Source organism: Apodemus sylvaticus, chromosome 13 (assembly GCF_947179515.1).
Source record: "Apodemus sylvaticus chromosome 13, mApoSyl1.1, whole genome shotgun sequence".
Classification (NCBI taxonomy): Eukaryota; Metazoa; Chordata; class Mammalia; order Rodentia; family Muridae; genus Apodemus; species Apodemus sylvaticus.
Window position 1 is genome coordinate 16,017,372 of NC_067484.1, and position 27,834 is coordinate 16,045,205.

Here is a 27,834-nt window from a genome sequence, read left to right on the forward strand (position 1 = left end):
ACCATTTAGAAATTTCAGATTTGTAGGTAGGTCCTATCTGTAAGATGTATAAATTACTGTCTTCTTAGCTCTCCAAGAAGGTTTTGAGACAGATGTAGGACAGACATACTGCTTTATGAAAGGAGAAAAGGACTGTTGTTCCTTGTCTCAGCAGGGCCTAAACACTGGTTTTTGCTACTGTAGCATTCCAGAACTCTTCGGCAATTCTGTATAATTACATATTGAAAAGGAATTTCTTTATCTTTTTTCTTTCTTTCTTTTTTTTTTTTTGAAGCCTAGACCAGAGGTTTTCCAAAGAAATTTTTATTTGAAGTTTAAATATATACTATCTTACATATTCACATTATTCATTACCAAAAGAAATGTAAATTTTTTGAAGTACATACAAAGTCATAAATTGTTACATCTTAATGCTTAAATATTAGAAATTTACCATATAAAGACATTTCATTGATTTGAAGACTTAAGAGGTTAAAGAAATTATAACAAAAAAAAAACTGTTAACCTTAAACTTACAAGTTTTTTGACTTGTATGGAAATTTTACAGAGATTAAAGACAGAGTAATATGTAAAAAGATCTGTACCTCATATTTTAAATCTAAAAATGAAAACAATGAGCTTCATCATGATTTTTTAAAGTGCAGTATTGATGTGGTGTGTGCAGATCCCAGAGCCTCAGGAAAGGCCTCCAAATAGCCTGTTGTTTGGCATATTGAACTTCGCTGCCGTTAGCTTGACAGATGATAGCAATGTTTCCCAATCACCAAAGTACCATTGTAAAAGCATTTTTTATTGAATAAAGTGCTCAGAATATTGCACCCTGGAGCTTTATTTAGGGAAATGGTTCAATTGATGTTTTCTGTTTAACCTCAGTGTTGACCTATCACAATACCCATGGTTAATAAGCAGTGTTATCATTTAAGAGACTTAACTAGTTTTATACAGTCGTATCAGAACTACATTCTTATAATCCTATTTATTCATGGCTCTAACAGTTGTTTCTACAGAGAACTTACGAATCAGAGGTTCCCACATTTTGTGCATCACACTGCCCTATCATCAGCCCCATCAGCTCACAGCACTGTTTCATCTTATTCTTAGGATGAATGTGAGTTGCTGAGATGCCCCCAGTTTTGAGTTTTTAAGCTAGTTGCTATTCTTTGTAGTATAAGCCACCTTGATATTTATTTTACTGAATAAAAGGAGGATCTTTTCTATACCAGCACTTTGAATGTAGTTGAACTTTTAATCTATAAATAGTAGCAGTCTTGGAGGATTAATGTGTAATTCATAAAGGTCCTCTTAGGCACAGATAGTAAGGACTTGCAGTGGTATGTCATCTGCCACATGCTTCTGTCTACTTGGAGGTCTAACAGTGATAGCGATGTCAGAGAGCAAACAACGGACTTTGTATGTGTGAGGGAGAACCTATTTATGCCCTGGTCATTGGTCCTTATGATAAGTGATCAATATTTCATTTTCTGTAAGACAGAAGGAAATTCTGCTTGCCTGTCATTTGTGTCTACAGGCTTAGCATAGCAAACTCAAGCTGAACAAATGTTAAGTGCTCCATAGAAATTCCTTCACAGAATGAAAATCCAGTGTAGTTGCAGGAAGCCAGCACTGAGCTAAGGTCGTAGGAATCACAAGAGAACATAAGCTCAGGCTCCGTGCAGAGGTCATCAACACAGTGATGAAGGCATAGCATGACCTCTGCTGGCTATAGACCGAAGGATTGATTGGCTGTGCTTAGGAATGAGTGCTTATTCCTGTAAACTACCTATTTAGTAGTAGCATTCTTTCCCCTGTATGGCTGCATTTATTCACATTAGTAAGTTCTATGTTTAAATATTATTTCAAGGTGCAGCTGTCTTTGCCTTGCTCAGCCAAGATTCTTATATGCAAGAATCATCTAGAATCATCTAGAATGACAAATCACAAGTAATATTTTATTATTCTAAATAAAGGAACAATATATCCTTAATAGCATTGCATTTGGATTTACCAAAGAATTAATGTATGTGGAGTGTTGTATTTTTTAATTCATTTTATTGTGTGTGCCTATTGAAGCAAGACTAATTGTGGTGTTTTGTCAATATATTTGTGAGGAGCAAATCATTGTCAGTGACACAAAGCCTTCACTCTGTGACCTTCAAGACCAATAGAGAATAAATACTGCATAGCTTGTCTGTGAATATTGATTAGCACTTTTTCCAGATCAAATTGCATCTTAAGTTAATAATTCTATTAAATTATAACAATGATTGTAATAACCACAATCAAAAATGATGAGATGTCAATGATTAAATTATGATTTATAAAGTACATGGTAAAATATGTTCTCTGAGGGTTACAGCTGGCAGCTGTGTGCATAATTGCTAATAGAATAAAGGAAATTTCTGCCAAGCGTTTCAAGAATAGTGGCCTAGAAATTTCTAGATAATGGAATTATAGAAAAAGGGATTGATAAAATCTTGCCCTGTGTTTTATTTCCTCACTATGGTGTAGCTCTGGGACACCTTTGCCTATACTGGTTACTTAGCTTGGGGAGATGTGAGCGTGCAGATGAGGTGTCTGTGACAGCTGTTTAGTGACTGCTAAGTGGCCTATAGAGGATCACACGGGCTCTCACTGATATATTTTTTTGTACATTCTCATTTTAATTATTCTTGCCTGTGAATTATTATCAGTAGTCACATTATGTATTAGAAATTTCAGAAAGCTCAGTAGTCATAAAAATAGTCATTTGAAATATATGAAGCCTTTTACTTCTAGATTATCATTTTCCATCTCAGAGCAAAATATCCCAGAGGTTATTTCTTGTTATAATGCCAGGCAGCAGTTAATTCCATTTAATATAGATATGTACAAGGAGTATTTGATACCCTACTCGTAAGTTATTTCATTACTTACAAAATTGCCTTATAAAATAGACTCAACTGATAGCCTTGGAAACACAGAACCAGAAAGTGCTGGTTGAGAAATGCATTCTTTTGCCTCTACATTCATGACAGCATCTAACGGAAACAGGGAAAGAGACTGCAGATGGCACAATATAAAGCATTGCCCATGATCCCAATACTTTCACCTAGTTCTTCTAGAAAGTATTATAGAAAACCCACAATTTGAGCTCTAAATGTTGGTGATGTACAGTGACCCTGGTGCCTTTTACATAGAACTCAGAATCAAATACCAGGGGTCAAGCACTCCATTAGAGAAGCCCCTAAACCATGACTGTAAAGTGACTATGGAAAAGGACAAGGTCCTTTGTAAACACTCTGAGCGGGGTCTGCATCAGGGCAAACACAGTGTGACTTTGGATTCCTTGGGAAATGGGCAAACAGCACACCACACCCATGCTTTGACGGGAGTCCTCTGTGCGTATCTTCTTTTTTGTTTGGAATCTCAGGATGCTGCTCTTGGTCACACAGCCCATGCCAGGTGTCTCCATTGAAGGTTTCCCTTATATTTTCATTGTATTCATGATATTCATCACAGCTGGCTGTGATGGTGCACACCTTTAATCCCAGCATCTGAGAAGCAGAGGCAGAAGGATCTCTGTGAGTTTGAAACCAGCTTGGTCTACATAGTGACTTCCAGGACAGTTGGGGTTATAGAGAAAGACCCTGCCTAAAATAACAAAACAAACCTGTAATCTTGGTCTGGAAGTTCCCATGCACACACCCTGTATCAAAAGGGGAGTTATACACCCTCCCTGTGGGTGAAGTGCCTGTATAAATTATTCTTTTGCATGAGGGAGTTCTCCACACTCTCTCTGATTTATTTAATCAACTATTTACTTCTCACAATGGATTTCTGGATACTTGTTTTATACCTGTTTAATCCCCTCTCCTGTGCTGCTTTCCATATCTAAGCACTGCCTTGTTTTCTGTACATATAGAGATGATATATCTTATGTATATTTTTGTTCTATTCTTTGAATAAATAATCTAAGGACCCAAGTTAAAACCTGAAGAGGACCACACATCTGATAGTGCTGCCTATTTCTTAGGTGCATGCTAGACTGCTTTAAGCATGCTTTTCTAAAGGATATTTTGTATTATTGGTGTGGGGCAAATGTTCTATAACTGAGGTTCATCCCCAGTCCCCAAAGTATATATTTTCAGTTGTTTAAATCTGTAGGAGGAAGAGAGAATCTAGCTGCCAGTGCTACCGAAGGCTTCTTTGCTTTTGTTTTAATGTCGTATTTAATGTCATCAGATACTAGTCCTAAAAAGAACTATTCCACATAGAGAGAGAGTTCACTGGAGCTCTCCTTGCTACACAGTTCTCCAGTAACACACCAGGGTTCCCAGTTCCTCCTGGAGCTGGAGAACTATGAAGGACGGCTAGCTGCCCCAGGAGTTGGCCGCTGGGTTTATCTGTTAGGGAAAAGATGAGCCTAGATGACGGTGAGTGCTGAGGTGAGCTGCAAGGCTGTTCCATCTGCAGTCACTTGTTTATATTATCAAAAGAACTTGCCCCATACCGAGGGGGTTATACTGGACAGTAGCTAAGGTGTCTGTGTTGCGGAAAACGTAACCCCTTTGTTTGCTTGGCTGGATATGGGCAAGTCATCCTCGGATCGAGTAAACCTTTCAGTGGAGTGCTGGGCTAGGTGTAAGGAGCTAAACTTTTGTTATAAGCTCCTAACTCAAAGGAACTGTGAAACCAGGCATAAACTAAATAATAAACAGATGTGAGTCACCAAATATAGAAAGCCTGGTCCTGACTGCAGCGGGGCACTGTGAGATGATAGGGTATTCACGGAAAGATGCAATTTACGGGTCACAGTGTAATAGTAACCTTTCACTGTAAATTGAAAATTAACCTTGGCATATTAGATCATTTGCAACTTAAGGAGTCATTGTCTTGGATAGGAAGAGACAGTGTGGTCCGGAGCTCTCCTCTAGATGGGATTGTTAACATCTACATGCCTTCTTTGATGCTGTAGTTTGGAGCAGGTTGCTGATTCTCTTGGTTACAGTGCCAGATTACTGGCAGGTGTTCTTCATTCTGTTCTCAAATCTAGGGGCTTGGAGCAAGAGTTAGGATTCCAACTTTACTGTAGCACACCACTGAGCCTGGTGTGTGCCATCTTAACCAGCAAATGCCACCAATACTGAGAAGGGAGGTACATGTTGCTGTTGCTATGCTATGCTGTAAAATACCCCAAGACCTGGGCCTAGAAAGCCATTTCACTTTCACAGACACATCCTCTTTGCAGTCATGCAAGTCCACATGCTGTCTTTTGGTGCTTACACCCCTGCCCTCGATAAAGGCGACAGGCCACAAAGGTGCAAAGACTGGCAACACTGTGAGATGCATCCTTAGAAGGTAAATCTTCAGTTGATTCCTCTCAAACAGGAAATCTCAAAGCAAATAATTTCTAGATGGCAGTTTCTCATAGTACTTGACTAGCACTCCGCAGTCTGTTACTGTTTGTATGGTTTATCTTCTGGGACAAGGGCACAGAAATCTTACCAAGACTAGCAAAACTTACAGAAATCATGATTTACTGATTCTATGCTTATTTACAAAGGAAAAAATATCAATTGCATGTAGAGAGAGAAAATGTGGACTCAAATTAATGAGGCAAATTTCTGTGTGCATCCCAAACAATATATTCTTAAAATCCAGAAGGATGGAGCACAATACCTCAGATGAGGGCTGGCCAGGTCAGACCAGTAGATCAGGGCCCGAGTTTACTCTAGCTTGACGATCTGTCATATCTTCTCTTCTAGTCTAACCTGTTCAGTGTATTTTACAATTTGATCATGGTATCATAGGCTAAGTCCACTATGTAAACATTTTAATAGTATCAAAACATTGTAAAGAAGGCATTTTCCCTGGTGCATTAACTGCATATAATTTGTGACTGGTAACTTAAAACTACTTAAATATCTGTGTTTATCATCTAAAGCAACCCACATACTTGTGCAGATCCCTGTTAGGAAGTGTTATAGAAGAGCATGCAGACCCCAGGAGAGATTGCATGAAGACTAGTGTGACTAGAGGCCTGTTGTTCATGGCGGCCATATCCCAACAGCCCACAGGGGAGAAAACATCCCATCTGCCTCCAGTGGGGGGCGCTGGGCACTGCGTTGCTTCCCTCTGCTCCTCCCACAGTCTCTCTTGTGCAGGATCTTCTCTTAAAGCTTTGCCTGCTGTGTGCCCTGAGAGCTCTCAGCATTAAGGGTATGTAACAGCTTTCCATCTCAGAGTTGGGGGGGGGGGACTTTTTTGAAAGTTTTTACAATTGGGTTTCTGGAAATTACCTAGAAATCCTGATTTTAACATGATTTCTGATCTTCCCACAAAATGAAAATAGCTTCTGTACCAAAGGATTGAGGGTCAACCCTTGTCTTATAACCACTCATGCCTCCTGCTCAGGGACCCTCTTTCCTGTGAAGGTTTCATCCTCACCAGTTTTTCACAAGGCCACCATTTACATAAACTTGATCCCTTACTGGAACTACATTTACTACATTGTTTCTTAGGGGTGGGCATAGTGTCCTGGGACTTTCACAAGACACTAAGATTGAATTAATGATATCTGGCATAAAATTTAAGTTTTCTTGAGATTTCTTGAGTTCCCTAAGCCTAAGATAAAATACTGGTTGTACAGTGGTTGTAAAACTGAAAACAGGGAGAAACCCATGCTCTGCAAGAGCTGTGTGTTCCTGACAGCTGGCTATGCTGTCAACCTTCAAGACAAAAGTAAGGGGGATACCCTTCCCCACCCCACTCTACCCCACCCCACCCCTAAGGGCGCTGAAGAAAGCTGCAGCCTTCCTGGGCTGTACTTCGGTGTCTTTGGTTGCTGATAAGGTTATGTACTGCTTTAACTGTCTTATGACGAGATTGCTTTTAAAGATAACTCCTTTTCTTGAAAAACAGCCATAGAAGACTGCATGTATTAACTTAAAATTAATTTTGCCACTAATATTTTTTTAATTTTATAGTAAATGACTATAAACAAGAATAGCTCCTAAATTTGAGCACCTGCATATGCCAGGAATTTGCTTATGCCATTTCCGCCTTAGGACACTTTGCAAGTATCTTTTTCACGTTATAGTGGAAAGCAAACCGTGATAAAGAATTGGACACAGCTGCTGGGTGTCTCAGTTTTACTTGCGACTCAGAGCCCAGGCTGTTCTTCTTTGCTATTGTCTCTGTCCTAGCTATCATTACCTGTCAACTTGGCACAGACTAAAATCACCTGAAATAAAGTCTCAAGTGAGTAATTTTTTTTTTATAATATTGGTCTGCAGACATATCTTTAAGGGATTGTCTTGATTATTAACTGATGCTGCAAGGCCCAGACCACTATGAGTGGGACCATCCACACATAGGTGGTGCTGGGCAGTATTACAAAGCTGTCACACATGAACAAGCCACAGAGTGAGCCAACCAACAAGCAGAGTCCTCCATGGCCCCTGCCTTGCATTCCTGCCCTGACTTCCCTCAATGATAGTTTGTGTCTTGGAGTCTAAGTCAAGTCAGCTCATTCTCAGATTACTTTAAGCCAAAGTGTTGTATCACTGCAACTGGATGACCTAGGGCAGTCTTGGCATTTGTAGCTATAATGTGGGCATCCTGATGTTTATTAGCATGGGCTTATTATGGGTATCAGCTTATCTTTTCTACTAGGAAAAGGAGGTTAAAGAGTATACAGAACTACTGTCTCCTTCAAAGCCAGTAGAACTACAGGCAATGAATTGGGGCAAACCATGAAAGTTCAGCTCCAGGGTAGATAGGGATTTTTTTTTTCATTGGATCTGATGCCCTCTGGGTTTGGGACTCAGTCAGTACACATTGCAAAATAGTCTTTATGGTGCAGAATGGTCTGCAGTAAATATATCATTTACTTGACGTATGTGGGAGATAAAGGAAAAGTTATCAGTTTCTCCTCATCAGTTGTGCCTCAGTGGGCTTTTTGCACACTAGTGTGCTGTGTGTTTCTTCATGTAATGGTCCCTAGGTGGCTGCTCCTCACACATTCTGATCTCTTCAGGTGGCACTAGTACGATGGACAGAGAGTGTCGGGCTCACTCTGGTCAGCAGAGACCTTGCTTCCATGCAGCTGAAGACCCCCAGTGGCCAGGTGTTGACCTACTGCATCCTACAGATGTTCCCCTTCACCTCCGAGAGCAAGCGGATGGGCATCATAGTCAGAGTATGTCATGGCTACGGCTACACCCACACTCCAGTGGTCAGTCAGGTTCCAGGCTTTCTACGTAAATACAGAAACTACCCCCAGAAAAATTCAAAGTCAACTATTTACTCAAATACTTTGTGCTTTATTATTTTCTTAGAAACAAAAACCACAGCTACTAATGTATGAGCTGAGAAGCTGGTGTGACTCCAGTTGATAAAGTCACTCTCCTGGGAACACTGAGGAAGAACAAGTAAAGGACAGTAGCAACGTTTTAATTAAAATTGTTTTGTCCTCAACAGAAATTGCATAGCATAATTTATGTCCACAAAGTTACTAATACATAACCTTTATTAAAGTTATCTTACTCAGCACCAAAATTGTATTTTGGAATTCCATTTGTTAAGCAGTGAGCATTCTGTCACACTTGAGAAACTGAAGAGTTACTACTTATGCTTGACCAGACTGAAGAATTACAGTGCTGCATCTCAAGTGTTCGCTGCCTTTGGCTCTCACTGCACTGCCATCTTAGAGCAGTTCCACAGAGAAAGCCCACAGTACATTCTCTAGGCCATGCTTCCTCTAGAGCATCTTCCTTAGTCCAGTGGCTCTTTACAAGAAGCAGTTCAGCCCAGCTGTCTCTGTTTATTTTTACCCTACTACAGGATGAATCCACAGCAGAAATTACATTCTATATGAAAGGTGCTGATGTCGCAATGTCCACCATTGTCCAGTACAATGATTGGCTAGAAGAGGAGGTAAGCAAGTTATCCTCAGCATTGTACAAATGTCTTCATGAGGTTTAGTAAAACAACGACAGAAAAGTAGTCCCTTTCCCACACTTGTAACGCTGTGTTGTCACCATTTCAAGAAAGAATTTGTAATTAAGGATGATATTTCTTTCTCACTAAATTACTCTAAATACTTACAGTTTCTTCCAGGTACATATAAGTAAAGGCTAAGAACCCTGGTTAGTTATAAAAATTTTGCTTCCTATAGAAATAATTGCTATTTTTATTTAATGTATGAAATGTGCAGATACATGAAAATAGGTCTAAAATAGTATTGGATATATAATAAATTAGGCTTAATATTGCTAATTTGTTCTCTTGAAAAAAGAAAAAAAGATACTTAAGCAGTCCTATATAATTATTCCTAAACAAATATATTTGTAGTTAGCCTCGTGAGGTTTAATAGTCACTGTTAAGGTTGTGTATTGATTAGTAACTGGGTTCCAGAAGACACTAAGGTGGCTAGGACTGTGAACAGCCTCTGCACTGCTGCAGGTGCCTTGTCCTCATTCTTGTTCTTATTCCACGCAGACCAGAGACGGTCTGTCAGCACAGCAGCCACACCCGATATTCAGGATGGTCTTGGCAATATGAATCAATATCTCCTTCAGGCCACTTTGATTTAATCAGAGACATGAATAAATTAAACTCCCTGAAGACCTAGTAAAATGCCATAAAAATTACTTTTGGTCATAATGACATGCAATTAATTGTAAAATACTTGTTTAATTTATTTAGCTTTATGAGGTCAAATCAATAAATGTCTTGCCACAGACAGACAATGTCAGATTGCTGTTCAGAAAAATAACTTCATTAAAACCCTATGCACATTTATGCGCTCAACATTGTATTTTCTTTCCATAGATAAATCTTTTGCCTCTTTGCCACCGGAATGTTTGTTGTAATCTTGTTGTAGCCTCAAAGCCTTTTACTTTATCAAGAGCAAAACAGTATTTTAGCAAAACTCCTGGGGGTGTTTACCAATATGCATATCTGTTCCGGTTCCTTAAAGCCTGACCCCTACCTACAGCCTGATCCTTCCCTCCCTACAGCCTGATCCCTACCTACAGCCTGATCCTTCCCTCCCTACAGCCTGATCCTTCCCTCCCTACAGCCTGATCCTTCCCTCCCTACAGTCTGACCCCTACCTACAGCCTGATCCCTACCTACAGCCTGACCCCTACCTACAGTCTGATCCCTACCTACAGCTTGGCCCCTCCCTCCCTACAGCCTGATCCCTCCCTCCCTACAGCCTGACCCCTACCTACCTACAACCTGACTCCTACCTACCTACAGCCTGACCCCTACCTACAGCCTGACCCCTACCTACAGCCTGACCCCTACCTACAGCCTGACCCCTACCTACAGCCTGGCAGTGACCTCTTTGTTTGGAAGTCACAGTGTGTTTTTACAAGTATAGGTGAAATGTTTAGCTGTGGGATTGATGTCACTGGAGCAGTTTAGATTCTGAAATGAGTCACCAGCTATCTTCAGACAAGTGTACCTAGAACACAACCAGCATTGTACCCCAAATCATCCTCCTTTACCTTAGCCCCAGCTAAAACTTTTCCACTTTTAGCAGGGGAAAACAGTATCTTATTGTAATGATATTATGGCACAGTAAATGGGTTAGCATATTTTCATATACCTATTGAATGTATTTCCATTTCCCATTTACTATGTAAATAGGATAATGACTCATCTAAGTTCTCCTCCTTCCTTGTTCAGTTAAGACCTGAGCCCCAACCCTGGTGTGTAGCGTGGATTACTCTGTGATCAACCCTGCACATATTCGTGGTTCTGTATTTCTGCCAGACACTGGCATGTGACTTTATAGCAGTGGACTAATGTTACAGAGTAGTCCTGTGGAAGCAATTTCTATGATGAAACTGAAGCAAGTGGTCAGATGCTTTGCCCAGGACCAGAAACTGCTGTGGTTGTCAAGCCCACCCATCTTAAATCTCCGTCTCATCTCTTCCTCACCCCTCAGTGGTGCAGTTACAGCTGAGACCACCTGTGGGCTGGGGTAACACAGACTACCTGTGATAGGGATGACTTGAAGACACACTCCACACATTTCCTCTAGCTTCCCTGGGCTTTGCTGTAGTCCATGGCCCTTGAAGTTGCCCTGCTTCCTTGTAGCGACCTACAGGGAAGTGAGGACCAGTGTCAGGCATGGCCTGTGAGTGTGCTGAGGGTCCCCAGGCCTCAGTGCATCAGTTCAAATCCTTAGGGAGTCACAAATAAGAGCCTTTTCCTTACAGTGTGGAAACATGGCACGAGAGGGCCTGCGGACCCTTGTGGTGGCCAAGAGGACTCTAACAGAAGAGCAGTACCAGGATTTTGAGGTGAGCTGCGTCAGTCCTTGCCACTCAAGGCTCTTCCTCCTTATGAAAACTTTTTCTTGATGAAGGCCAATCTTCCTGTATTTCTGAAGTTTGAGAACATGGACTACTCTCTCCTCTTAATCTGGGGGAAATCAGTGTCCACAAAGGCCAGTGGTTACATTTCCTCAGCAGAAGCTGAGTGTGCCTCTTCCTCACTGCAGTTCTTGGAGAGGTGCTGTAGACCTTGTAGCTCTATGCATTATGGAATATTTGCACAAACAACAGGTTTAGCTACCCAAGCTCCCTAAATCCAAAATGCCCCAGAATTTGAAGCTCTTCTAACATGATGTCATTGCTCAGGATGTGTCTGACTTGTGAGTACTTCAGATTTCCATATCAGGGAAAATTTACCTAGAGTTCATGTAGAAATAATTATTACTCAGAGCACATATGGACACAAAAGATCAACCTGACCCCCAAGATCTGATGCATGCCACACAGACTATATACACACATGTTCACCTGTCTCATTGTACCCTCAGAGCTGATATAGTGCAACTGTGTAAGTCAAACCATGAGAGATGTACATACTTGTCTACCTGTTCCCTCTGTCCTCAGAGCCGATACAGTCAAGCCAAACTGAGCATCCATGACCGGACTCTGAAAGTAGCTGCGGTTGTAGAAAGCCTGGAGCGAGAGATGGAGCTGCTGTGCCTCACTGGGGTGGAGGACCAGCTACAAGCTGACGTGAGGCCCACACTAGAGATGCTGCGCAATGCAGGGATCAAGGTAGAGCACGCAGCCTAGCACTGCAGACTCCTGCTGAGTCAGACTGACACACTGCCCCTTCTGTCTGGCTCTCTCCATGTTCAAGGCAGCATGGCCTTTCTGAAGCCGGGCTCTAATCTGTCCTTCCCCAGGACAGGTGTACTTTCTGAGAGTAGTCTAGGGCCTGTCAGTTTTTTCTGGCAGATATGCACAGCCTTGGTGATTGTATCCTCCCCTCTGTTCACTGTCCAAGTCCTGCACAGTCAGAACCTATCACAAACCTTCCTGAAGTATCTCGCATACTCCCCATGAGAAATCACCCAGGAAGCCTCTGTGGGCCTTGAATACATTCAAGTGTGGGTATGCATTGTAAGTGGTTGCATTGTACTAGTTAGGGAGGAGTTCTGTGCAAGAGCAAGTGGTGAAGGAGCGCCCAGTGGCGGCCGGGCCGGCTTTGAGCTTCACCTGCTGCTGGCTCCTCACACACTTGAGTCTCCATCTGCTCTAGAGCTGGGGTAGACAGTTGTTAGGCAGGGTCATTCAGAAGAAGCTGCTGTCTGCTCAGCTCTGCTATGCTTCTAAAGCAGTGTGTGTCCATTCCCAGAGTTAGAAGGAAGGGCCTACAGTGAGAAGCCACGCTGTGCTCTGCCCAGCCACAAGCAAAGCACTGTCTTTGCTGCAGGGATGCCTGAGAATGCCGATTCAGGTGCAGAAGGGCTTTTGTCCCTGCACTCCTTGTCACCACACATGAGCATGTGGTCACTACATAGCTCTCAGGTCCTCCTCTTTCCCACCCAGTGCCCAGCTCCCCCACTGCTCCCTTGTGCAAACTGGCAGTTAGAACACAGTGTCTGCAGGAGTCCAGATGACTGGCATTCCTGTGACTGTGAGAGTCAGTCCCTTTCCCAGTGGGGCTGGTTTCCAGGGGAGCTCTTTCCCTGGAAACATTCTCCCTCCCTGTGCACTGCCGTCCTCTTCCTCAGCCAGCTCTCTATGGCTAAGCACGGAGAGGATGACTTTTAGTTTGTGGAAATGATCTTCTTGGTTTTAGGGTTAGGGCCGGGGTGAGTTAGGGCTTAGGTTTTATTAGCTGCTTTCTTAGCAGCTTACAGAAAATGTATTTTGGTTCTACCTCAAGGATTTGAAACTAATTTTGAAGATGGTATGGGAAACGTACCACTTGACTTTGAAAGAAAAACACTCCAGCTAGATGAAGGAGAGAATGTAAAGGAAGGTCAGAAGCACAGTGGTACCTGGCTCTACCTTGATTGTCCACCTGGTTCTGAGCATTGTGAGAAGAGGCCTAGCAAGAGGTGTTGCCAGATTTAGTGGCAGCAGATGGCACACAGGCTGCCGCACTCAGGACAGACATCAGCAAGCCAGAGTTCACAGTTGAAAGCAGTCCACACTCAGCCTCTCGGGCATTCACACTCAGTTATGCCTGCAGCCAAACGCCAGGGGAGAAATGGTTAGTCGGGAGCAGATGACCTGACTGTTTAAAATGACTTACAATCTGTTTTATGACTGTACATGCTAGATAATCAGTTTTAAAGTAGTAAAGCTCCTTGGTATAGAACTTAAGGTATTTGTAGTAATTCTAGGCTTATGACCTCTCTCTATAACCTTGCCCTCTTAACTCTTCCCAGGCACCACCTGACTAGATCCCACTCTGAAGCACGAGTATAGTGATTATCAGCTGCATCTCCCTGTTTCTTGAGTGAGAGTTGCTCAGCAATGGCAGTGCAGACTGTGCTTACTCGGTTTATCATAGTAATATTTTATCATTGGAGGAGCAGTGAAGCTAATGAAAGTATGCTAATTAAACAAAACAGCACAGTGACTATACCACTAGAGTAATCAGTATGCCACACAGGTGTCTCTATTTCCTGTTTCCACAAATTTATCTTTCTACATGATAAAGAATCTGAGAGACTGATGATGATGATGAAATTAGTAATGCAGGGCTGTTTTGCTCCTCTGTATAAATACCCTGAGTATTTTACTGCTTTATAGTCCTAGGCTTTTAAAACTTTTTCCACTCATGCTCCCTTTTTACCTGAGAGACTGTTTTTACATGACCCTAAGTCAGTGGTTCACAACCTGTGGGTGGTAACCCCTTTGAGGATCACATATCAGATATGTACATTATGATTCATAACAGTATCAAAATTACAGTTATAAAGTAGCAATGAAATAAGTTTATGTTGGGAGGGTCACTACAACATGAAGAATTGTATTAAGGGGTCTCAGCATTAGGTATTTGGGAACCACTACCCTAAATAGAATTAAAAACCAAATATTTACTGATAAGTGATAAATTTAATTTAAAACTATTCTTTAGTTATTTGATTTTACCATTCATTAAAGACAAAAGTAAACTTACATACTAATGAGATCAATATCCTTATTTTAATATAATTAAATGTTGACTGACTGTTTGATGCAGCAGTATGTATAGAGCATCATCAACACAACTATTCTGTTTTAGTTGTGAATGCCACTTTACAATAAATACATTGTAAAGGGGCAGAGGTTTATTTAGGACGATGTCAGAAATTGGAAATTCTGACCCAAATCCAAGCCAAAATTGAACAATTTTTTTATGAAACTCACATCAGCAATTCAAACAATTTTGAAAATATTCTAACACAGTGCAATCCAAACATACTGAATACTTACATGCCGAGGAATAGCAGTCATATAACATTAGCAGTCTTTATTTTTCACAATTAATCATGTTTTTTAAGTTAAAAGTCTGTACAGTTAACTGCTGTACTTCATTGCATTCAATAGTCTGGAGCCAAACCACTGAGTCTGAGACAGTGCTCATAGATGCTGCATAGCCCGGGGCATGCACAGTGCACATGGTGTGGGGTGTGGTGAGAGCCAAGGCTGCGGGGCGTCCCAGCGAGCACTGTCAGAGGCAGCTCCCTCATACACTTGAGTCCAAGTTACTTTTTGGTTATTGCACGTTCAGAGACCTCTTTGTTACCTTTTTTTTTTTTTTTACAACAACCCTCACAAGTAGTTATGTGACCACATACAAAATCCTGACCCACAGTTTAAGCAGCCAGAGTCCAAGTGTATACCTTCACAGTGTGTGTGTACGTATGCAGTTTTTAAGTGTTGAGTAGCAATTGGATGCTTTATTTGATAAAAGTCCACTTTGGTTTGTCCATGGTCCATTGGCCTCCATGCACTTCTCTTCCCAGCTGAAGAGCTAGGTTGGAACAAAGGCCTCTGCACTTTTTTGCCTCTGCAGGGCCTCCTCACGTCCTCAGGCTTCTGCGTTAGTCTCAGCTGTACGTCTGAGCCTCCCTTTCCGACTTACTCTCGCTAAACAAGTCAGTACAAAACACCCAACCACAGCTGGCCTTTAGCCACTTTAGGTACACAGTTGAGAACATTCTCTGCAGCCATTGCTGTCACCATCTGCTGAAACTTCCCTGCTTCAGCTCCTGCTCCTTCTCCCTTTGTATATGGTTTCTCTGGACACCTCATGTATGTGGAATTACAAAGTATTTGTCCTTTTGTGTCCTTGAGGACCCTGTCAGAATTTGTCTCCATTTTAAGGATCAGTAAAGTGATCTCACTTCATTTCTCCGTTGTCTTGCTCCATCTTGTCCCTGTTGAGAAAATCCTGTAAGTGTGATATGCAAACATCTGTGCACAAGGATACTTTAAAGAAATAGAGATGCATTGTTAAAGTTCACAAGCTTCAATTGTTTCATAGATCTGGATGCTAACAGGTGATAAACTGGAAACAGCTACTTGCATTGCCAAAAGCTCACATTTGGTGTCCAGAACACAAGACATTCATGTTTTCAGACCAGTAAGTAGATTTCTAAATCATTTTGAATTAAGTGATTTTTTTTGTTTGTTTGAAGGGTTGAAGTTTATTTTGTTTTATGATTCCCCTACCCCATACAAGGTTTCTCTGTGTAGTTCTGGCTGTCCTAGAACTCCCTCTGTGTTTCAGGCTGTCTTGAACTCAGAGATTTACCTTACTCTGCCTTCCAAGTACTGAAATTAAATAATGGTGTACACCACTACATGCGCCTAAATCATTGAGTCTTTTATCTTACAACTAAAATGTATATACAGTAACTGCTAGATATCTTTTAAAAATCAATGTTGGAGATATTTTCTTACTCTATAAACACATGTTGAATGAATGAGATATATTTTGATGATAAGCTGCAAGTTGAAAAGTGTTTTCTCCTATACTTTTCACTTTCTGTTACTCCCTATTTTAAGTAGTCATACTAAATATTTTTCTCAACTTATAAAGACCATATGTTGCTTTTTAAGCATACATTCCTTGTTAGTTGTACCACTGGTACAGAGGTTGCTCCTATGAGACAAGGCTAGTACAAAGCAGAAGCACCTCTGGCCCACTGCCATTTCAGATTAAAGCTCTTCTGTGACTGCACAGAGGAAGTAATAGAAGAGACCTGAACTCATGTGTTTACTGTATATACTAGTAATGATGAGTTTAATTCAAATAAGAAGTAGAAGTTCCTTGGGTCATGATTGATGGTGAGTAGGCAGACACCATGTGTCTGTAACTGTCAGAATAAAATGCTTGCACCTACAGAAATGGTTATTTCAGTATCATTTACATGTAAATGTATTTTATTTTGAAACATCAGAATCTCAAATTATGCCCTGCAGACTACTATTTGCAATTAAATTATTAATGCTTCTGATAAAACTTCCGATCAATTTTTGTTGACTTTTCAGAATTATGGCACCACAAATTAAAATTTTCACAATAAAACCTACCTACTTAAGGATGAGTGGGAGATTAATTTGGATCATGTGAAACTTTTAATTTATTTCACTCTTATATCATTTCTTTTATACCCCATAAAATCTTCACAGAAAGCATGTGCAGAGACAGTGCATTGATTCCTGGCATATTTTTGCTTTAAATTTAGTATTTCAGAATAGCAGCTTGATTTTTTTTACCCTTTTAGACTGCTTACCTCTTTAGACATTAAGCAAAAATGGATGGGATAAGTTGAAACTCCTGGCAGAGATCACAGAAGCAACTTCATGAAATTATTTTGTATTACTCCATTTATTATAAAGAAACATGTTTAAATGAAACACCAATCCATATAATTTTGTCTCTTTCTTGGTGTGTGAGAAAGGGAAACTCAACTTCCTTGGGCCCTGGTATCCTAATTTATAATTCTCTGCAACTATGTTTGGGATGTTATGAGACAATGATTTTCAACACTGCTCCCAATACCTACCTACCCAACACCACTTTAATAAATCCTTTTATAGAGATACAAAATCCATGGTCATTACATTGTTATAAAAATGTTTTATAACAACAGTAGTCTTCACATGCTTTCATGACCAGAAGCCAGAGAACAGTCCCTGTGTGAGGTGCAGCTGCAGAATCTGCCAGGACTTGTTACAGTGCCTCTGGTCATAGGTTAATAAGCACCTTTAGTTTCTAAATACATTTTCTAGAGAATTCTACTGTGATTCCTGGAAAATGTCTTGTATATTAACTACATTTTTAATTCATGATTTTTTTTTCCTCCAATGAAGGTATCCAATCGGGGAGAGGCCCATTTGGAGCTGAATGCATTTAGAAGGAAGCATGACTGTGCACTGGTTATATCTGGGGACTCTCTGGAGGTAAGCCTGAGTGTATGTATGTGCTGGCCATGTACATGCCTGTATAGCTCTGTTTCCAGAGGTCCGACTAGTCTATAACAGTGTGTATCTTAATTCTAAGATAGGACTGGTCAGTAATGTACCATATTCTATTGGTCCATCTGTCTCTTAAGACTGTTCTCTGATTAAGTATGTGTCTGCTGTCTGCCTGTCTTTGCAGCCCAGTGATTCAGGGGGGTCTTGGATGAAACATACTCCTCAGCAGCCTGGCCAGCCACTCTTGTCATGGCATGTCCTAAGGACTCACCTTTGTCCCTTCCTGTTTAGAAGCTGCTTGAGTTCAGCAGTTCAAGGCCCTGTCCTGATTCTGGGTCCCCTGCTCATTTGTTAATAGCATCAGTCTCCAGTAGGCAAGACATTTCAGCATGCAATATGTACTCTGTCTAAGCCATTGATTCAGGTGTGTGCACATGGACACATGGTCCCTAAGAAGAGGTAGTGACCTCCAGTTAGTTTCATGTTGTTGTTATTCCCTATTGTTAAGTAGGCATGCTACATAATTTTCTACTCAACTTATAAAAAATGTGTATTGCTTTTTAAACATACATTCCTTATTACCTGCACCTGTGGTACAGAGGTTACCTGTGGCATTGTTCAGATTCTCAGTGTAGAGCCCTAGAGGAGACTGCAGGAAAACCTGTGTGGGAAAGGCCAGTGGGCCAGTTGTTATTTGTCCTTAACTATATGTATGGTTTTCAGCTTCATGGGCACAGGGTTGAGGTGCCAGCTTCTCCTGTGCTCCCTACTGCTGTCCTCCTAGCACACTTGGGATCCTGGGCCTTATACTGTAGCATATTGTACCAGTATCTTCAGAGCTACCCTGAAGTTATTTTAAGGGTTGGTAAGAGACTGACAGCTGACAGCTTCATTCCAGCCTTGCTCTGGTAGATTAGCACCCCAGTATCAGAAGATGCCATTCATTTTGTACTCATATTTGGAACATATTTTAATATATATGTTTTTATATATTTACATATTACATATACTTACATATATATTTATATATGTGTATGTTATATTTTTAATATGTTACAAATAGTCTTTTCTATTTATAAATTTCTTTAATTTGTCTTCTTATATTCTAGTGTATTCCAAAAACATCTAATAAGTAGCTAACAAAAGTACACCTCTTACAGGAGATTAAAAGTTGTATGAGAAATCCATACCAAAAGAAAAGTAAGACACAGACATTAAGACAGTTGCAGTGTGTAAAACTGAGTGCTGGGAGGCTCCAAGGTTCCTGGAACATTACTGTAGGCATCGTCATCCCTTAGCAGAGGGAACAGGAGAGCAGGGTGGCCATGGGCTCTGCTCTGGCACACAGGAAGATACAGCTTGCATGAATCCTGTCTCCAACTGGAGAAGGAAGTTTCCACAGCTCCTGGCAGAGGGTACACCTTCTACCCACCACGAATCTGGCAGCCAGGTCTAAGGTCTCTCTTCTGTTGGTAGCCTTCTGGGCCACATGACCTGAAAACTCACTCTTCCAGTACCTTTCCTTCATTTCAAGAAAATGCTAGAGTTCCTAGAGAATGAATAAGACCTGTGCCCATTAAACAGAGATTTTGGATTTTGGATTTCTCCAGCAACACAGAGAATTGAGAACTGAAACTCGCGTTGGAAGTGCCTTGAGTATCTGACATCACAGGTCAGACCAAGGTCTTCATCAGCCTCACGCATGCCTGGGAACCACTGAATCCAAATGTAGGTAGACTTGTTGTCTGCTGATTGCAGGGAAGTACACACAGCATGTGGTCAGATCAGCCTGGCAGAATGTCCTGTGGCCACTGACCCTGGCCTTTGTTTGAGCTCTTTTCCACCCGCAATGCAGTACTTTTCAGAGACCTTGTACTCTCTCCTACTAGAAGCCTGGCCATGCCTGCTCCTCTTCCCCTCTTGCCTTCCTATACAACTGAGCCATCTGCCCCAGGATAGGTTATACTGTAAAGTTTGGAGGGCATAGTCCAGGATGAGACCCAAAAAATGAAAGTCTGTTTTCTCAAGGAAAGCTGAGGCTTTCTTACAAGTCTGCTCACTTCCCAGGGTTGTGTGTTGACAATAGAGTCACAGCACTGTCCCCCCAGGTCTGCCTGAGGTACTACGAGCATGAACTTGTGGAACTGGCCTGCCAGTGCCCTGCTGTGGTCTGCTGTCGCTGTTCACCCACCCAGAAGGCCCACATTGTGACCCTGTTACGCCAGCATACCAGAAAGCGCACCTGTGCCATCGGTGAGCCCACCCAGCTTCAGCCACGCCATGGGTGGGTGGTGGGATGGTGATGCGTGAAACATGAAAATAACCAACTTCTTAACATTTAAGGCAAATTGTGTTATGTCTCTAAAATTGATTTCATCTGTGATATAGAAAATCCTTAATAGTCACTAAGAGTAGTATAAGTCACAAATCAAAAGATGTTTATTTACTCTCCACCTCTTGGTACCTCTCAGGTGACGGAGGGAATGATGTGAGCATGATCCAGGCAGCTGACTGTGGGATTGGGATTGAAGGGAAGGTAGGTCTGTGCTTTGTCTCACAGTCACGGTTCCATCCTCACTGCCCCACCATGGCATGCTGGGAAACAGAAGGAAGCTAGCAGCCTTCAGCAGCCTTGCTGGCTGTGTGTGCATCTCTTTAGGAGCTCTACCAGGTCCTCTGTGCTTATGACCCAGGTCCTGCATCACTAGTTACCCTGTCTGCCTTCCCCAGTGCCTCAATTCCTGTGCCCTCTTACGTGCTTCTTCTCTAAGGAGGAGTCTCTTTCTCCTGCCAACTAAGCCACGGTTGACGTTTGTGTTTGTGTCAACGTTGATTGTTCCTATATAGTCACTAAACATAAATACACATAGCAAGGCCTATAAAAATGTGTTCAACTTGACTTTGGCTTGTCCCTTGTCTGCTCTGTTCTACTCTCCTTAATAGTTTTAAAGATTCAGAGATAGGTTGTTTTTTCAAATTATGATTTAGAGAATTGTTTTGAAGTAGCCTGGGACCATGTGATAGGGCAAGGTGTCCCCATAGCCAGTGATAACCCTTCTCTTCTTATTTTCTGTGTTGCTGATAGATCAAAGCCCCTTTCTTCTTGTGAGCAGCTGATGTCTGTGTATGTGCACAGGTTGTAGTACAGTCTCTTCTGCCTCACCCACACTGTCCGGTACAAATGGATGACATACTGACTGGGTGATGCTTTGGGGTCAAGCAGGCACTGCCCTCGTGTCTTAATTCATATAAGCTCTAAGACTCAGTGTTGTGTAGTTCTCAGTCTGTGATGTTACTCAGAGGTTCTTTGTGCTTCTTCAGGAGGGCAAACAGGCTTCCCTAGCAGCGGACTTCTCCATCACACAGTTCAGACACATCGGCAGGCTGCTCATGGTGCATGGGCGGAACAGCTACAAACGGTCTGCAGCACTTGGACAGTTCGTCATGCACAGGGGCCTCATCATTTCCACCATGCAGGTATTAAGCCTGTGCCCACCATGCCACAGCAGGCAATGGCTTCCTGTGGGCTGTGCCATTGTTGTAGGAGGTGACCACTGGACTTACTGGGTGTCACTGTACTGTAGTAAGATCCCTCTGTAAAGATGGTACAAATGTAGCACTGGTGTTTAACTTACCATGTTCTGTCTTTCAAGGCTGTGTTTTCTTCAGTCTTCTACTTTGCATCTGTACCACTGTACCAGGGATTCCTTATGGTAGGGTAAGTGAAACAGATGTTCTCGGTGTTTCTTAGCCTCGTGCATGTGAGAACTTTTATTTAAACAAGATGTGGAGCATATTGAGTGGTACTTTAGATGTTCTGGGTAATTCTTTGCATATAAACCTTTAAGATGACTTAACTGCTATGACATCTCATGTTAAGTTTGAAGAAACTTGAAAAACACCTGTACGTGTATGCCTTTGAAGACTGTGCTAAGTTTCTCATTAGACTTTGTATTCTTGGGGAAGCCATAATTTGTGTCAGGAAGCATGACAGATCTGAGGTTGTATCAAAGGGCCCGAAGCATAATGAGAGGGGCAGAACCAAGGGGCGGGTACATGCCAACACTGCCGTCAGCGGGGTTGGAGCTACAGGCCACAGCTGCAGGCCTCCTGAGCCGCCCTGTCCCAGTGGGAATATGACTTTACCATGAGGGAATGGAACCAGCCACCAACCAGGAAATGAGATAGAAAGCACTGGGAGAGACATGGTTATTCTGTCCCTAGCAATGACAAAGCCTTGCATTCAAAGACAGCCATTGAGAAACCTTGGACAAGTTCTTCAAAAGCATAGTGATATGTGTGCCAAGATGATATTGTCAACCAAGTGTGAAAAGGAAGACTCATCTAAGTAAATAAATGGTAGTTTCTCCCATCCCCATCCTTGGTTGTTATACCTAGAAATCATGGAAGTATTAGTGTTCCTCTGTGACCACAGAATGAAAGCTCTCCCCTGCCACTGTCTGCCCATTGAGACCATCATGCACCTCAAACCTGGGCATCATCTTATGACCAGAAAGAACCTGGAAAGTATCCCTGACTTTAGTGTTGCTCTGCTTGCGGCCATCCTCCTGCTGTCCCTGTGTGTCATGTGAGAACAGTGAGCTGCATCTGGGAGATTTAGGATCACGCTGGGTCAGTCTGAAAAGGACTGGCTTGGGTCCTTTTACCGCTACAGTATCACCAGTACCTTTTGCTCCAGTATTCAGTTGCAAGACAAAGCAAGATCTTTCACCGGCAAGCTGGTCCGAGAACATCCTAAGGGCATATGACTCCTCCCAGAATTCTTAATAACTTTAGCCAAAACAGGGGACATAGGTCTTTGTTAAGGACCTGCGAGTTACCTGTCCTTTGTCAATCTCTCTGGGCTTCCACCTCCTTCCATCTCACCACATCATCAAAGCAGAAACTACTTCTGGGACTTGGCCTGCATAGTAGCATGTCCTATCCCACAGCACAGCCACCCTCTTTGAAGGATCTGTGTGGGCTTCTGGGAAACCAGTGTGTTTCTGACCACATTAAGTGATATAATTAAGAAATGGAGGCCTCCCATCTCAAGCCCAGACTTTTTTGTTTGTTGACTCCCACCATTAGTAGCTCCGGCTTTGTAAAATGTGCATGATCTCCTGAGCCTGTTTGATCCATAGGGGATTACAATAGGGAGCTTCAGGTAGGATTGTACCGAGAGGCTGCTTGTAAGTGCTTGGCACAGAGTACGGCAAGTCACAGGCATGCAAAAGAAGCTAAAGTGAATATCCCTCTGCTGAATGACCAGAACCTATCATGGTGACACTTCCTCCCAAAAAAGTGATGGATTATCTGCCCAAAAAATGGAGACAAACTGAGCAGAGTGGTATATGACTAAAATCCCAGCACTTACTAGGTTGGATCAGGACAGATTGGGGCCAGCTTGAGCTATGTGGTGAGTGTCAGCCTAATCGTGGCTATAAAGTAAGACCCTATATCAAAAAGGAAGGGAGGGTAGTAGATATTTATACCAATTTTATTTAAATAACCCAAGGTTGGGAATAACCAAGATATATTTACGCAAATGAAGAAGTGGTTCAGCAAGTGTGGCTTATCCACCGTGAGATACCATTCAGTTGTAAGGAAGGCACTGTGCATGCTCACAGCACATATCTCCAGGCTATGACATGGAATCTGGAAAGACATCCACAAAAATTGCTTTCTATCTAAGTCTCTACAGTAGCCCTACAATGAGAGGGGGAGAGGAAGGGAGGGAGGAGGGGGAGAAAGAGAGAGAATGAATGAATGAATGAATATTAATGAGTTAGGTACCATGCTTGATGGCTGAGTGTAGGACATATGTGGGTATTAGTATGAAGTTAAGATTTCTCTGTATGAGATGGTTGCATGTGAGTCTGCAGGGATCATCCAAAACTTGGGCCATGCAGTCCCACCACTAAGGAGGCCAAAGCAGGAGGATCACAAGGTTGAGGCCCTACCGGGCTTCCTAGGAAGTTTCTCTTTGTCCTTGGCTGTGAGGACCATGTTTCAAAAGACAAAGGTTCATAAGAAAACCCTCATTTTAAATGGATGCTTTTCTGTGTATTTGTGGTTTATACAACAGTCTGTGCTGGGTTTCAAACCTAAGCACCAGAGTAATCTAAACCTTGGAGGTTCTGGGTAGTTTTTATAAGATTTTGTTTTCTGTTTTTTGAGAGTTTGACTTCCCTGTGACGCTAGAAACATGGAGTTAAACAAGCATCTATCAGGCTAACTGAACTTGGTCTTGGTTTTCTAGGTATGCAACTATCTACACCATGTTCCCAGTATTCTCCTTAGTGTTGGACCAAGATGTAAAGCCAGAAATGGCGATTCTCTACCCAGAGCTGTACAAGGACCTCACCAAGGTAGGACCCCAGTGCTAGCGTTGTCTAATGAGAGCACACCAGAGCTGGTCTTCTTTGTGTTCCAGCAAAGCAGAGACAGCCTCTGCCCTGGGATAACATACACCCTGACATTTGGCAAACATAAGGAAACATATTTTGAAATATCAGGTGTTTTTTTTAAGCTCTATACTCTTTGTACTACTCATGTGATGTTATACATAATAACTGAACAGGTGTTGTGAACCACTTGTGGAACTTTTATGGAATTTGGCGAAGACATCCAGACCTATGTTTGGATTCTTATAGCTGCAGCTCTGCCTGCCTAGCCTAGTATCTTTACCATGAGAAGACTAGCCTCCTTTAACTCAGAGCAGAGTTCAGCACTCTCCAGAGCCCGAGTCCCTGGCTGGAGTGACCTGGCATCCCTGGTTCTCTAGTTGTGGGCTTCAGAATTTCACTTGAAAAAGTGCTTCTCCGTCCTCTAACCTGGAGCTGTGCTCCTCTGTGGGCAGAATGCGAAGCATAGCCTGCCCAGCAAAGACAGAAGCTGCCGCCCCTGCGGGAGGTCACGCTGACTTGGAACTGTGCTCTTAAGAATAAGCTGTTCCTAAGGCGGTTGGACTTGGGTTGTGTGATGTCAAAGCGTATTTGTAAAGCTACAGATGATGAGGACATGGTGGGAGACTAGCTGAGCCCTGCCCGTACACATCATGTGTAACCTCAGAATTTCCTACATGGCCAGAAAGAGAAAAACCCACCAACCTTCAATTTAATTTAGGTTTTCAGTTGATAACCTGAAATTACCAACTCCAATTGTAAAGCAGTAGGAATATGGTATAGCGAAGAAAGAATTAGATTGGGTGTTCAAAGAATTAGTTGCTTCCAAGCTGACCATTAGCTAACAAACCAGACCGTGATCCATCTGGCTGCTAATAGACTAGACTAATCCAGCTGACTGCTAACTAGCAGGCTAGACTGTCGTTCATCTGACCATCAGCTTACCATCATCATAGGAGTTGGGTAAGTCACAGTATTTGGGGGTTTTATATTAGTATAAAGACAAAATTTATAAAACTTAAAGCCTCTTAAAAGACCTATAAAGTATCTAAATAATTCTATTTTCTTATTAAATAAATTTTCGTTGTGATCATATAAAATAAGTTATAAATGTGATCATTATCACGATGATAATGTAGTTGTAACTACCAGGAAAGATTATTCAAAACTCATAAAAATTACAACTAGAAGGGACACTTTGAGTCTAAAATCCTTAAAATGAGATCATTGTGATAGGATCACAGTAAGGTCATAGAAATGAAAACTATAGGAAGTTATTGCAAATAATTAGAGTTTTAGTAGCTCATGCATTTCCTTATCTCCAGATATTCTGCAAATGTTTGGTTAACAAAAGGAAGGTAGAAACCAGCTTTTGATACAAGTTTAAACACCCCAATCCTCTTCCATACCCGTTCTTAAATCCAGGCACTCTCCATCCCATTAGAATTAGGACACTGAGTCATGTTGCTCAGAGTGGTGTGCAGGCTCCCAGGCTGGGAGGGATTCACAGCAACAACAGTATAATAATGGCACAGTCTCCCCCAGGCGTTAGAGGGAACATGGCTTTACCACTTGTGAAGATTTAGGCCTTGTAAGGATCAACCAGCATCATTACAGGCATCTAAATTACTCTAGTAACAGAACTTTGTATAGGGCCCCAGGTGTCTAAGTCAGTCACTAGGTGACTCTATAGTCATCGTAAGCTCACACCATGTAAACACAAGGAGTTTTAGGTGCAGTCTGAACGGGGTTGTATCCCAGTCAAGTTTCCACTTTTGTAAAGGTCAACAATGTAGAAAGTCTCAACATCCTAGAGTGATCTCTGCATTATTTTAGCAATTCAGCTTCCATTGTCTCTAAATTCTCTTTTTTCTATGATCTATCTGTCATTTTTATCTTTGTAGTATATATTATGTTAAAATCTGATATACTTCAAATTCTTGTCTCATCATTTCTAGCTTTAAAAATATGCTTTGACATCACACACATCCAACTTCTGACCTCTTTAGGAATAGCTTATTCTTAAGAGCACAGTTCCAAGTCAGTGTGGCCTCTCACAGGGACTGCAGCTTCAGTCTTTGCTGGGCAGAGCACATGGCTGGGCCTGGTGTGGGCTTTGCAAACCTCGAAACCCATGCCTGGTGACACACGCATGTTCTCCAACAAGCCACACTTTCTAATCCTTTACAGAGCAAAACTATGGACTAAGCATTCACATTTGAGACTTTGGGACATTCTCTTTCAAGCCCCCATGCTCTGTTTTTCTATGTGTACTTGGTAACGTAGTCATTTAGTCAAGAGAATAAACACTATGAGCATTACAGCTCCAACTTACTGTTCTACTAGGATTTGCTAACTGTGGACATAAGCATTTGTTGGTCTGCTTCCTCAGCCTAAGCTATACCTGCCCCCCTCCTTATGTGTCACTAGCTATGTTTTAGGCCTTGGGGACTGAGGTACCTGCTGTCTGCTCACTAAATAGCTGATGAATGAAAGGGGGAATAAATATATGTTAACTACATAAAAAGACAACATTTCCTTCATTAAGAAAATACCAACTGGATTTTCTTATAGGAAATAATGTATTTTAAACTAAAATATTTCTTGTTCTGTTTTTGAAGCCCAATTATGCTCTGAGGTAGTAAACTTTGCTTATCCTGAGTTCACTCCCTCTTGGGATGCCACCATCAGACAGAAAACTGACACGCCCATGCCTCTCCTAGCACTTCAGGTTTCAAGACATGTCCTGGATGGATGGACACACTTTTAGGGAGCTAGTGAGTCCGAGAACAGGGATAGTGGCATAGCTCAGAGTCAGCTGGGACTGCCTGCGACCGAGGTGTCCGCTTGGCTGTGACTTTGGCTCACAGTTACAATTGCATTGCCGGCTAATGGGAGAGTTGGTTTGTTTGTTAACCAGTTGCAATGATACCGAGAAAGGAATTGCAGCTCACCCTTCTTACGAACCCTGCAGCTGTCTATCACTTCTTCTCTTCTGTAGCCTATTCTCAACATAACTGTCTTTTAAAATGTGTAATTTTTTTTAAATAATGCTTTCTTTTTGAGACAGGGTTTCTCTGTACATCCCTGGTTCTCCTGGAACTCACTCTGTAGAACAGGCTGGCCTCAAACTCAAGCATCTACCTCCCGAGTATGTACCACCTCCTGGCAAAGACACAATTTTAATTTCTCTTTAGAGGTTCCATAATTATTTTCAAGTCTCAAAAGAAAAATCTATATTGTATGATTTCTAATTCTCACATTCTAGTAACAGATACAATAATAATACCAATTTTAGCAATATTAAACAAGCAAAGCACTCTAGTGTAACTCTGATAAGACACTGCAAGATGCATGCACAAGAATTGTGACACATTTTTGGAAGAATTTTGATCTAGAGACTGAACTTTGTTGAATATTGACAAGCTGGCTCTAGGATTTTGATGGAACATCAAGGAACTAGCTTTGTCAGAGCCGCTTGGGAAAGAGCAAAGTTGATTGGCTTAGTTTCCTGTTTCAGGACTTGCTCTGTAATAACACAAAAGACAGTGGGCGGGACAGACACAGAGGAGGGGATAGAAGTGAATCCAGAAGGAAATCCACACCCGCTGCTGAATTCTACAACAATGGAGCTCAGATGGAAGAGGGCTGATGTCAGACAGTTGGCCTACTTGTTCTGCAGCTGACACTCCTCACCCCACGTGGGCACA

At 41.9% G+C, this 27,834-nt stretch overlaps 1 protein-coding gene across 5 annotated transcripts in view; it reads left to right on the forward strand.

Annotated features, from left to right (window-relative positions):
• Window positions 1-27,834, forward strand: part of Atp9b (ATPase phospholipid transporting 9B (putative)) — a 221,512-nt gene that overhangs the window by 183,608 nt on the left and 10,070 nt on the right. For all 5 annotated transcript variants that reach the window (XM_052155254.1, XM_052155257.1, XM_052155255.1 and 2 more), the window contains 11 exons: window positions 8,018-8,179; window positions 8,824-8,916; window positions 11,214-11,297; window positions 11,895-12,065; window positions 15,778-15,876; window positions 17,613-17,702; window positions 19,826-19,970; window positions 20,189-20,253; window positions 21,039-21,194; window positions 21,371-21,435; window positions 23,980-24,088. In XM_052155254.1, the coding sequence (XP_052011214.1) occupies window positions 8,018-8,179; window positions 8,824-8,916; window positions 11,214-11,297; window positions 11,895-12,065; window positions 15,778-15,876; window positions 17,613-17,702; window positions 19,826-19,970; window positions 20,189-20,253; window positions 21,039-21,194; window positions 21,371-21,435; window positions 23,980-24,088 (1,239 nt within the window). The remainder of the gene's footprint in view (window positions 1-8,017; window positions 8,180-8,823; window positions 8,917-11,213; window positions 11,298-11,894; window positions 12,066-15,777; window positions 15,877-17,612; window positions 17,703-19,825; window positions 19,971-20,188; window positions 20,254-21,038; window positions 21,195-21,370; window positions 21,436-23,979; window positions 24,089-27,834) is intronic.